This window comes from Zonotrichia albicollis, chromosome 3 (assembly GCF_047830755.1).
Source record: "Zonotrichia albicollis isolate bZonAlb1 chromosome 3, bZonAlb1.hap1, whole genome shotgun sequence".
Lineage (NCBI taxonomy): Eukaryota > Metazoa > Chordata > Aves > Passeriformes > Passerellidae > Zonotrichia > Zonotrichia albicollis.
The window spans coordinates 116,390,037-116,402,865 of NC_133821.1; the positions used below are offsets into that span (position 1 = coordinate 116,390,037).

A 12,829-nucleotide genomic window follows, 5' to 3' on the forward strand; every position below is an offset into this window, starting at 1 on the left:
CCTAGTACCTTGTCCTCTTGGTCATAGCTTTGACTGGAGCAGCCAGGGCCTTAGTTGGCTTTAGCCATTCTGTTGTCACTGTTCCACATGCATATTCATCAAGGGTTTTGGGATGCTTAGGACTGTCTCTGACTTAGCAGAGACACTCTTATTGTTCCCATAATACTGTCCACAGCAGCATTCATGCAGATCAACTCCACTGCCAACCTACAACCATCCTCCAACCAACACTACAGCCAATTTGCAGCTGAAGGAACTGAACCCTTGATTTTGTTAGGGCAGAGCACAGCACACAGCATTGTATGAGATTTGCTGTGCCTGTGATGGCCACTGCTGTAGTCCACATAGAGTGACTCAGGAGTGTCACACTGTGCAAACAATGCTGTGCACCTTCTCTCCTACTGCTTTCCTGAACCAGATAGCGCCATGGAAGCCCCATTTGCATGCTCTCATGTTCCACCATTGTAGTCACAGTGAGAGGCAGTTTTCTTTGGTGTGAAGCCACGTCCATACACCCGCTGCTGTTTTTCACAGACCAGAGAGCTGATTATCTTTCTGATTATCACAAACTAAAGAGGCTGATTATCTTTTGAAAGATAACTGTTTAACTATCCTGCCAGAAGCTTAGGATCAACAGAATTATTTTGCAGCCCAACACCATTCAGAAGTTTGGCTGCAAAGGGGAGGATGCTATCAGGTTATTTATCCCCAAATCCAGTGATTCTGTGAGCAAATACTCCATTGCGATAGGCTCACAAAGCAGTCATTAAAGGTTACTATTTTGTTCTGTGTGCAAAACAATCTTTGGAAACAGCAAGAGAAAAATAGCATGCAATGCCTTTGGATGGATTTCAGCAATCCACAGCCTAAGTCAGAGAGTTTTCTACAGCAGCAGCCCAGGCTACCAGCTGCCAAACATAGCACAGAGACAAGCAAAGCTACAGGCTACTTGGGAACAGTGAGCCTTCAGGGCATGTTCTCTTCGTCCCTGACACCACACATGTAAGAGCATTGAATGCTGGATGGTTTTAAAGGTCTTCACTCTAGGTTATGTCAAAATATCTGCACAATGCTATGGGTATAGCCAGACTTTGGCTAGCCAGGCATTTGAGTTTCCATAGCTGCACTGAAGCTTCTGCAGATAATAGCTGTTATTTTCAACATTGCTGTCCCCAAGATTTATACACAGTGGTTTGTAGCTGAAAAACTACGGCTGTTCTCTATTAGGCCCCAATTCAACACAGTAACAAAATGCACCCTTCAAGCCATCTCTACTTGGCAAAGCCAAGGAATATTCTTATTTCCACTCATGTGCCTAAGGGGCTTTTTATTTCAGAACTGAATTCACCAGGATATAATCGTGCACTGAAAGTTATGTCTAAGAACTTTTAAAGCCTGACATGTGCTCAAGTGCTTTAGTAAATCAGGACTTCTGCAATTTAATTGCACTAAGTGGATGATAACAAAAGACAACAACAGGAATAAATCATCTGTGTTAAAGATCATGAGATTGACTCCAGACTCCAGCCATCCCAAGCCTTCCGAAGGGTCAGACGCTGTACCCTTGTTCACACAGAGCAGTGCCTGCCTCCATAAATAGTGTCATCAAAGTGAAAGGGGCTGCCTCTGAAGTAACCCACTGAGTACGAACATATGTGCTGGAGCCTGGCCCACACTGTAAAGTACAAAAGAGAGGTGAGGGAAGGAGAATTAGATTTCAAACAGATACTTGCCACTGTTGAACGGACAAAGGAGATTTATTTGTTAACACTTAATTTAGGCTGTGTCAAAATGCCACATTTGTGTACGAATTAAAACCTAGCAAGAACAACATAATGTAGTGGGAAGATTTTGCCTCAAAGTTTAGTAACTTATCACACCTGTTGCACCTCATGATAATTAACTTGAAGCAACATAGAAATGGCAGCAGTGCTAAGATGCAGCACAGAGTAACAAGAGCAAACATGCAACAGATTAAGGAAACAGAAGCAGAGCTAGTAAAATTGTAAGCCTACTTAAGGAACATACTGCTGTTGTTATGAGAGCAGGAGCCAGTTCTGCATCCGGTTTTATGCAGAGTATTAAGAGGGTGGGAGCATGGAGGGGAATCCTTTGATAGCAGTGGACTGCTAGGCATGTCTCTCCTGCACATCCACAAACACAGTCCACAGACAAGCTGCAAATGTGGTGTAGTAAAACCAGCAGACACTCCTCCAGCTGCTTCTTCAGCTCTCTGGACTATCACAGAACAGTGAATATAACCCTTAACTCCATGGTTCACTATCTTCACTGCTCTGCCACATAGAAGGACCACTGAGACACCCCCAAAAAGTACTGCAGCACCCAGCTGCTGGCGTGATGTTCACAAGCCACATTTGTGCCATTCAGACTGCAGAAGGGCAGAGTTAGGATAAAGTGTGAACAACCTCTCTAGCAAGAACAGCTGTGCCACAGTGTACAGTCCAATGCTTCCATGTAAAGTAAAATCTGTGGCAGTTTACCTTAAACCATAAACCATGGCATTTTAGGAAAAAGAGTCCCTGGAGCAAGCCCTGTACCTTTCGTCAGTGGAGTGAGGCAGACAGCTGGAGATAGTAATTGTTTCAGCCATTGAATGTGTCTCAGCCCCAGACAAACATTTTACAAGATCTGTAACTCAGTACTTGGGAGGAGGGTATTTCCAAAGGCCTGGAGCAGCCCACACTGAATGGGGAAATGATGAAGTGGAAAGCATTTGAAGTCATTCTTCTTCCTTGGAATAAAGACACATTTTGCAACCTTGGATTTCATGCCATGTGAGACTCTCAGCATGCATGCGTTTAAACTAACAACTGCGGGGATTTTTTCCATAGGTCTGAGCTCCAATCCTTTAATCCTTACTCTAGCAAATAAAACTCTTCATATGAACGGTGACTCTCGGCTCTGGCCCACACTTTTAGTGCCTTGGCCATTACAGTCACCTGGTTTAAATACAAGCATAGAAATTTGGAGTGAATTAAACAAATGGTAGCTGAGAAAGCCCCTACATGAACAAAGAAGAACTGCAGAAATGTATTGTGGACACCTGGAAAAGCCTGTCTCCTATTTGCAAGAAATATATAAACAATGTTCCAGGGAGACAAGTCTGTAATAAAAACTAATGGTGAACAAACAGAATACTGCTCTGAGTAGTTCAAGAGGAGTCCTTTTATTTTTTTTTTTTTCCTTTGAGACATATGCTCCCCAAACATTTTGATTTATTAAAACAATTTGTCTATGTTTTTTCATTGCCATTCAAATAATGAGAATGATGGTAGGCTTTCCAGTCTTAGGAAAAGCACACTGCAGGTTAAACAGAAAAAGCAGGACCCAGCTCTGTGCACTACTAGGCAAGTGGCAAAAGTTCCCATTAATACAGACAAATACAAAGGAAAAGCAGCAGGTCAAATTTGTTGCTACTCTTTTCAACTATTTCAGAAAGAACCTCGAATATAATCCAGGTGAAGTCACTAAGCCATACCTCCAGTATTTAAGCATGACTAAGCTTACTCATGCAACTGATAACACTAATAATATGAGGAAGGGTAACTTTCCCAGGGTATTCTCTGCCCTACCCACTTGAGAGGTACAAGAGAACAAGTGTCTCCCTATGACTGAGGAAACAACTCTGTGGCAGTTCCAAATGGGTCAGTTTGAGAGAAACGTTCAACAAGGGAAGGCCCACACTGTGGGTGTGGAAATACAGATTCTGGATTCTCCCATTGACTAGGAAGAGACAGAGGTGAGACCTGATATACCAGAGACACCACAAAAAGAGGATTTCTATGAAAAATCATGAAAATATATAACTTCAACTGTCCAAAAAATACAGGGAAAACTTTTTCACAAAATTCCCTAAAGCCCACTTAATATGCCAGGAAGGACATATGCCAGACATTTTTGAAGTCTGAGCCATCACACATAAAGATAGCACCTTTCTTATACCATCATTTCAAAGCTGGTAGTACACAAAGCTATGAATAGTATTAATAACAACTTAAAGATTAACTGTGTATACACAATTAATGGTTAATTTATTATAATTGTATTTATCACATTGTTTGGTGAAACATTTGTTAATAAGACAGTTATTTGTGAAATAATTGTTCAAATAAATTGCATTCAATTTGTGTTTCTAATCAGCCAGTTACACAATGTAACATGAAGAGGTCAACCGGAACTATATCAAATACATGATGTATCATTAGTACAGAGATTAGTCACAATTATGTACCTAATCCATGTTATCTGTATATGACACCACCATTGCTGTTCTTTTAAATGCTAAAGGACAACAAAATATATGTAGGAAAGCTTCTCTAGCTTTCTCTGGGGACAAATTATTATAATATTTGCTCATGCTCAGAAAGTCAAAGGATTTGGACTTTGCATTAGCCATTTGTTTAAAGAAAGGTTGTTTGCAATCTAAATATAAACTTAACTTAGCACTTTCCATGTCTATTCACTGACTCATACTTGAGTCCATTTATGTGATAAACATGCACAGCTAATAATCAATGATATGGTGGCTGTGTGTACAGAACAAATAAGAGAAGAAACAAATATTCCATGTCTGTACTCACATATCCAAAACAGAATATAATGATGATCAAATATATGTGCTTTAAGGAAGAGTCCTTAAAGGTCATTTATATTAACTTTTTATGCAATTCTATTAGACAAAAAAATCACCTCCCATTGCCACCATGCCTATTTATTTCAGCATATATACTTACTGCAAGCATTTGTTCTCAAACCTAGCATTCATGTTCTCAAAACTTGAGATAAATGGAAGATTAAAATCACCTCTTTTTAATTTTCTTAACTGGGATATGCGTGGGCCTTCTTTTCACAAAATCTTTCTCATCTTTTTTCTTTTTCCTCATCACTCTTACCCAGGGGAGCTGGGTATATAGCACTCAGTATCTGCTCTTTTCCAAAACAGAGAACACAGATTCCTCTCAATAGTGAGAAAAAGTTCCTTATCCCATGACCAAGCAAAACAAAAAAAAAAACCAAACCTGGGGTTTTACCTAATTGAAGAATTACCATGTGAGAGGTCCAGGGACTTAGCAGGCCAAAAACTTGCACTGCATCTTCCAAAACTTATGACTCCTTCTGTGATTTGCCCTCCAAAAAGACCAAAATTTCCTATATTCAAATGATTTTTCAGCAGCAGCCATCTCACCTTTCAAGTTCTACCCTGCAACCCCAAATGTGTGGGATTGCGAATCTGTTATTTCAAAACTCAAAAGCACTAATTTGCACCTCTTTTGTTTTCTCCTCATCTTAAACATGAAAGACTATGTATGGAAAGGTTTGTATTTATCTTTTGGAAGCATGTTTTTCTCTGCTGGGTTTATAATACTACCTGGCTGCAATGGGTACACCCACTCCTGTCCCTCTGCCAAGACCTGCACCAGGGGCTCTGCCACGCACCTGCTGCCAGGTGGGAAAAGCACAGGAGGGCACACACAGACTGCTCATCTCAGACTCTCTTGATTTGCTGGAAAAATCCAATGTCATCCTTAAAGAACAACAGTTTCTATGAGATTCATACTGGCATAAAATATTTTAAACACCTGGAGATTTTGAGTGCTACAGGACCTCCATCCAGCCCTCCTGCAGTAGAGCCTACCTCATACCAGAGGAAAACCACAAGTCCCTGTAACCTCACATTTTCCTCTATATCTTCCCCACCTGCCTTCCTCATTTGAGTGATACTGCTGACTCTGAATAGCTCATTAAGACAATTAAGCCTGCTCTAGGTGGGAGTTCAGCATCCCCCTGGCCAACTCTGCCACCATCAGCCTACCCCTAACAGTTCCCTCCTCCTCAAGTTTTCCTCCTCCCTCTGTTTCAGAGGCTGATTTCATCTCAGTTTTTTAAAACCAGATCTTTCTGTGCTTACAGTCACCTGGCAAATGGCAAGCCCTAGTCTTCACATATATTTTCTGAATGGCTGGCTAGCCCAAGAAGAATAAGGATGATGATGATGATAATAATAATCTAATTATTCAGCGGAAGTTACACCCATCTCTTGGAGGCAGGGCAGCAATTTCAGCAGTGGCAGTCCTGCTGCAGAAGTAGGCAGAACGCAATCTCTTCTGCAGAGCCCTAGTGAAGAGCCAACCAGGCTCAATGAGACCTTGAGGACCTGAGCACATCAAAATTAGATTTTTATGCAGTGGCAGTGTCTACATTGCAGCAGTCAGCAGCACACAGCAGTTGCTGCAGCCAGTGCTGGACCTCCCGACTTTCAGCATCCCTATTTTGGCCAGCCTGGCTCCCTCTCTGCCCTCCTACACACTCGAGGCAATTCAGCCAAGAGTGCAAGGGGAGAGTTGGAGATTTACACCAAGGCATAAGGAAGTTGCCCTGTGGTGTAATTTCATTCTCTAAGGGAAATCTTGAAAGCACAGCTATAGCCCTCCCACACGTCAATTCGGCTGCAAGCAGGTTCTGAAAATCCATATACATGCACCAAAGCATAAAGACTCTGCCTCCTCCGATAAATCAGCTGGAGAGGAGGGGTCACCCTGTTAGGGTACCGCTCCTGAGGGGGAAATCGTCCTCCCTGCGGGGCCGTTTTGGGAGGCGGGGAGGAGAGTGATGGGGCACTCCCAGTGCAGCTCCCGGACTAGAGGGGATTCCTGCCGGGACACGGAGCCGCGAATGCTCAGGGGCTGTCCGGACGCTTAGGGCCTGTCATGACATTTGGGGGCTGTCAGGGTACTCGGGGGCTGTCAGGACGGTCAGGGGCTGTCATGACATTTGGGGGCTGTCAGGGTACTCGGGGGCTGTCAGAACGCTCAGGGGATGTCCGGACGCTCAGGGGCCGTCAGGACACTCGGGGCCTGTCCGGACGCTCTGGGCCTGTCGGGACACTCGGGGCCTGTCAGGGTACTCGGGGCCTGTCCGGACGCTCAGGGCCTGTCCGGGGGCCGCCCCCGCGGGCGAAGGAATAGCGGGGCTGTGGAGATGCGGGCGGCCCGCGAGCAGCCAGGGGCTGACAGGACACCGGCACATGGTACAACCTGTCATGGTGCTGGGGCACAGCTCTGACTCTGAGCCCCCACAGCGAACCAGGGCACTCCCGGCTTGCCGTGCCAGCCTGAAATTCCCGTGCCATGGCAAGCCAGGGACAGATCCTGCCAGATGCCCAGCTGTGCTTTCAGCAGGTCCGCTGGGGTGCTTCGTTTCGACTCGGATCATCTGAGGTAGAATTCCGTGATGATGTTCACGCTTTAGAGATTAAAGAAGAGGGAAACGACTGGTAATCTCAAATGATCATAGAAAACCGTAGTGTTTCTGGAGCTAAAACCACTCCACTCTAGCTGCCTTAGGGTTCCTTTTTTCATAGCATTACAACATTACAATGCACAAACTTCTGTCTTTATGCTTTCCAGTTAAGTCCAAGCACCTGCTTTGGGTGAACGGGGAGCAACAAACTGCAAAAAATACAGAGAGGGACTGGTATGGGGGAAATGGACATAAAAATGTGCAGAATAGTTAGAACAAAAGTGATAACATCTCTGCTGATACTCATCCTTACTGAGGAAATGACACCCCATATTAAATAGAGTAAAATAAATTTTCTTTAAAGGGAAATTGCAGTTTACTGACTATAGCAGGGTGCTTACCAAAATGTCTTTTTTCATGCAGGTGCAATGTCCCATCTTAGAGCACGAAGCCTGTTATCACATTACATAACAAAGGGATTATGCCCTAGAAAGTGCTGGTGCTGTGACCTGCAGCACCTTTCCCACTCCACCAGCAGCCCCTCCACACATGACCAGAGCCATGGTCGAGTCACTTCATTTTGGGAAGCACTCCTTAAACTGGGCTACCAAACCACTTGCCACCTGTGCACGCACCAAAGCCATGATGGCAAGATCACGATGCTGCCATCATTTCTTTTAGGAAAGGGGAAAGTTGTGCATCTCACGTGTTTCCAATATCTACATTTGTCTCCAGGGAGAGGAAAAAAAAAATAAAGCAGAATTGAGGAATATTCAGTCCCAAGGATCAACGAAGGACCACAGGCCCCACTGGTCCTATGATCCTAATGAAGCATCAGTGCTGCTGGCAGCAGCTACTGCCGTGTCCAGAGGGGATAGTAATAACTACCATGAAAACACTTAAAAACAGTCCAGCCAAGCTCCCCTTCCCTCACTGGGCCTCTGTGTTTCAGTGCAAGCAGGATAGCTAGGGCACAACCCAGCCATTCCAAAATGCGGGGAGATGTATTGAAATATATGGTATCTCAGCACTTACTCTGATTTTTTTTTTTTCCTATTTAATTTTAATATTTTTTAAGTTCAACTGACCCTTCTGGTCACCAACTTTCTTTGTGGTTCACTGTAAGGATCGCTCTCCAAGAACAAAAAAGAAATCTCCAAGCTTTGATAGAGACTCTGGATGAAATTAAGAACTTCAAACCCCAGATTTTTGAAAAGAAAAACAGATGTCCTGTTTGTTGAGTATAAATAACTCCGTACGTGGAAGCCTTTTCTTTTACGCTGCATTAAATTTTATTTAATGCTGGGTGCATTTAAACTAAAAAAAAAAAAAAAAAAAAAAAAAAAAAGGGGGGGGGGCAGCAAAATATGTGGGTGACAAACCTCTAAATCTTTCCTCTCTCGAAAGAGAAAGAAACAGGCAGACGGGAAACCCTTCATCTCGATGAAAGCGCACAATGTGTTTCCTAGCAGACCTGGCGAGCCTGCCCTGGTCAGTGCGGCGGCGAGGGGAGGGAGGAGAGGAGGCGGCGGCAGTGAGGGAGGGAGGGAAGGAGGAAGGCAGGGAGGGAGGAGCGGCCCCGGCCGGGCAGAGCGGGGTGCGCCCGCAGGTGCCCTCCCGGTGCTCGGTCCCGGCCCCGCCGCAGGAGCGGCCCCGGGCTGACTTACGTGAGCACGTAGTTAACGCTGACGATGCAGTGCGGGCGGGAGGAGCGGCTGTTGTGCACGATGGTGGCGTAGCTCTGCACCCACACCCAGCCGCCGTGCTTGGCCAGGAAGCGGTAGTACTTGGTGGTCACTTGGCCCTTCACCAGCACTGCGGGGGCAAAGCGAGGAGAGCCTCAGCGTGGCTCCCGCCTGCGGTTTGATCAGCCCCGGGAGGAGGCGCGCCCTCCCCCCGGAGCCCTGTGGCCGACCAGAGGGGTTAGGAACCTCTCAGCGGTACATACGGACAAGGGTGGTGCAGCCCCCAGGCAGGGCTTAGCTCAGTGCCTGAGATGGTTATCACAGGCTAATAGGGGAGATTGGTAGGGCCGGGGGGATTGTGTGTGTGTGGTCATCTATGGCAACTGAACCCCGCATACCCCCATCCTGAAGTATCATCATGGAGATTTTGTTCTATAAATCTGTCCTTGGGTTTTATCTCTTCTCGTTATGTTCTCTGTAAGGAAACTTACCGGAAATTGGTATCCTTTCTATTTATCTATCCGTGTATTAATGTCATTGTGATATCAAAATAGAATAAAGTACATCTCGCCGGATCAGGCTCACTACTGCAGTCGAAATTAGATATACAGATAAGGTTTGTGAGACTTGGTGGAAGTGAAATAAAAGTATTGATATTTCACTGCTGTGGCTTTTTAGAGCAGGAAAAAAGGGTTTTCCTAACACGAATTTGAAGAGACAATAGCGCCTGAGATTTGTGCAGGGCAGTTCTTGTCCTACAACCAAAAGAAAAGGATGGAAAATATCCTTTCATTCCCAATGCCCTCCGTTTGTCACCTGCGTCTAGAGTTCAGTCTCCATCTAACCTTGTTTCACTAAAACCCGAAGAAGATTTTGCTTATTCTGCCCTCCAGAAAGCTGGATTTTCACTTGCCGACCTAGAGGTAAATCCCAGCACCTGCAAAGTCCTTCTGCAAAGGGACAGGATGGGGGCGGGGTTTTAAACAAGAAGACCATCTCCTTACACAAGTGATGTGCACAACGCAGGTGAAAGGTGTCACAGCCATGGACGTGATGGTAAAGGGTCTTCTCTATCAGGTCCTGGGGCTCATAACCTGTTAGCTCAGCTACCCTGCAAGAGACATAAGCAGCAAATATAAGTGGGTGAGAGGAGAGGAGGCCTGGGGAAGAAGGGATGGGCTAGGGGAATAGATTTGGAAATAACCCAAGCTCTACCTGGAATCTAAGAATATGAGCTTCATGTCTAGGCTGGCCCGAAACATGAACATATTGCTGTGGAGCTTGATCTCCGTCACGGCGCTGGGCGGCAGCGAGTGGCCCACGGCGACCAAGCCAACGTTTTGGTAGCAGCCGTCGAAGGGGGACATGTCCAGGCTGTACTGGCGGATCTTCAGGTACCCGCTGCAGTGAATCACCTGCCGGAGACACAGGAAAGCTTGGCAGCTATTCAGCAAGGGGGAAGGGCGTGCTGATCCCTCCCCATGAAGAGTGCAGAGACAATTCCCCCCATCCCGGTGAGGTGCGGGTGCGGGACTCGCGGGAGCCGCTGACCCGCGTCTCTGCCCTGGCAAAGCGGCACCGTCTGGGAGTTTTCTACGGTTCTGTCGGGGTTGAATTTAATTTTTTCCCCCCATAGTAGAGTTCAGCATCGATCTAAGGCCCATTAGAGCCAACAAGATTTTTTTTTTCACTGGCTTAAGTGGTTTTTGGCCCACCTCCTAACTGCGCTTTTATTGCTCTTCTGAAAAGGAGAGACGCGGAACTGCCAATCCAGTTACGACTTTGTAATGAAGAGTGTATGCGCGTGAGAAAGGGCTTACATGTGTGCATCTGTCACATGTGTAAGATGCCTCTGTTATATGGATGGAGCAGGCGCAATCCACCGCCAAAAAGCACCTTTGATTTAAGTCTATCTCCTAAACGTATCCTTGCAGACAACTGCAGTCCACTTCTACTCTTACTTCTCTATTACTAAGATGTTTCTTCTTGGGGTTCAGCAGGTGTTCTTGGTCTATGGTATATCGTGACACGACATCTCCTTGGGTTATGGGTGGAACTACTTCCTCGGCGTTGTGTGGCTGACAAAGCAGCGAGGAGTTGAGAGACAGCGCGGGGCTCTTCTTACTGAGGAGCCCCGAGCAGAATCCTGTGAAGCACCTGGTCAAAACCCTTGACTGGGAGAGCTGCCTCTGCAGCTGACGGATTACCTGATTAAGAAATAAATTAACCAGGGCTCCGTTTTTATCACCTGAAAGCTGTCGCTGTGAAAATCAGAGGTTGTGCGAGGTTCAGTTCAAACAGTAAAATAATAATTAAAAAAAAAAAAAAAAAGATAAAAAAAGCCCACAAACAAACACCAAGGGGAGATCGATTGCTTGGCTTTGGTGGTTTGTGCTCTTCAACCTGAAACTCTGAGAGAAATGGACCACATGAAAGAGCCCTGGGCTGGGAAAACCCCCGCGAGAAGAGGTCTCACTCCCTCTTCTCTCCCCATTTTCGCAGCCTTCCCGGCACAGGGACACGGGCAGGTGCAGGGGGACACGGGGAATCTGGCCGCGGGCACACACCTTGTAGCCACCGCAGGTGAGGCCCGCGTTCCTCTTGGCCAGGACGCACTTCATCCTCAGGAAAAAGGATCTCTCGATCTCGTACTCTGGGAAGGGTGAAAGGCAGAGGACGGGTGAGCCAGAGGCTCCGCGGGCTCTGCGCGGTTCCCTACGCGGCCGCGGGGGCAGGGGCTGTGGGCTTTACCCTGCACGAAGTGCGAGTGGTAAGGCTGGTGTGCCGTCAGCACCGCCGTCATCTCGTCGTGGTCGGCGGGGTGGATGTACTCGTAAATGCTGTTGCCGGTCAGCTCTACCTGTGAGAGAGGAGGAGGAGGAGTAGGGGGGCTCACGGCCGGTCCCGCGCACCCTCTCCTGTCAGTCGCGGGGGTGGCAGCACAGGGGCCAGCAGGCCCCCCAGCGTACCTGCGACAAGCCCAGGTGCACCGAGGCAGTCTCCGAGATGTACATGATCTTGCCATCCGGAGCCACAACAAATATGAAACCGTCCAAAGTCTGCAGAAAAGGGTAGGGAATAGAAATAAATTAATAGATAGACCCATTATATATACCTGAACCTCTGATTTATTTTAGCAAACAAGCATCGATATTCAGGCTCTGATTATTCAAAAAGTTGGAAGGAAATGGGCAAATCTTAGACAAGGATCCCTCTAAAGCTCCTGGACCCCTGAGATACAACCCACTTCTCAGAGGGGTCGAGCTCAAAAGTAACGCCTTGAAAGGGCCTTGAAAGTATCTAAGAAGAGGTCCTGGCTATCTGGTTATTAACATGTGGGTCCCAGAAATCCCGAATTCTTCTATCCTATTTCAAATGTCACGGAGGTTTAGTACTTGCCTATTTTATAAGGAGAATTTAGGCGATCAAAGAGAATTTAAAACTCTCCACAGTGTAAAATAAGACAATTAGTCAGGTACATTTCAGCAGACACAGACGGGACTTCTGGGTTTAGCAAGAGCAGAATAGGCACTTCAAAGGCCACACGGTTCCACCAGAAATACGTAGTGATGGTCATCACTAATATTCTTTAGTATTTCAGAGCGCTGTGAGTTTTCAGATCCGTCCTCCCTGATTTGTGTCTCTGCTAATGTCGGTGCCCGCTGAGCCTTTCTGTCCCGGACAGCCGTCCCTAACCTGTCGCTAGAGCCTCTCCCTGCCACACCCCTCTGGGCTTCACAACATTGATGAGATGTGTCACCTTGTTAATAAACTGGGGAACAGTCGTGCCTGTGTCTCTGGCACCCTGCTACACACTGCAGATCCCTCTCTGTGGACGCAGTGTTAGATGATTCTGAGGCAAAGGACCCAGAGGGACCAAGCCA

The 12,829-nt window shown here is 46.4% G+C and overlaps 1 protein-coding gene across 2 annotated transcripts in view; it reads right to left on the reverse strand.

The window, feature by feature from the left end:
- The window catches only part of SIM1 (SIM bHLH transcription factor 1), a 48,664-nt gene that overhangs the window by 23,441 nt on the left and 12,394 nt on the right, over nt 1-12,829 (reverse strand). For both annotated transcript variants that reach the window (XM_074538565.1, XM_005483991.4), the window contains exons 4-9: nt 11,915-12,004; nt 11,697-11,805; nt 11,513-11,598; nt 10,161-10,360; nt 9,950-10,056; nt 8,928-9,075 (exon numbers count right to left, since the gene is read on the reverse strand). In XM_074538565.1, coding sequence (XP_074394666.1) covers nt 8,928-9,075; nt 9,950-10,056; nt 10,161-10,360; nt 11,513-11,598; nt 11,697-11,805; nt 11,915-12,004 — 740 coding nt within the window. The remainder of the gene's footprint in view (nt 1-8,927; nt 9,076-9,949; nt 10,057-10,160; nt 10,361-11,512; nt 11,599-11,696; nt 11,806-11,914; nt 12,005-12,829) is intronic.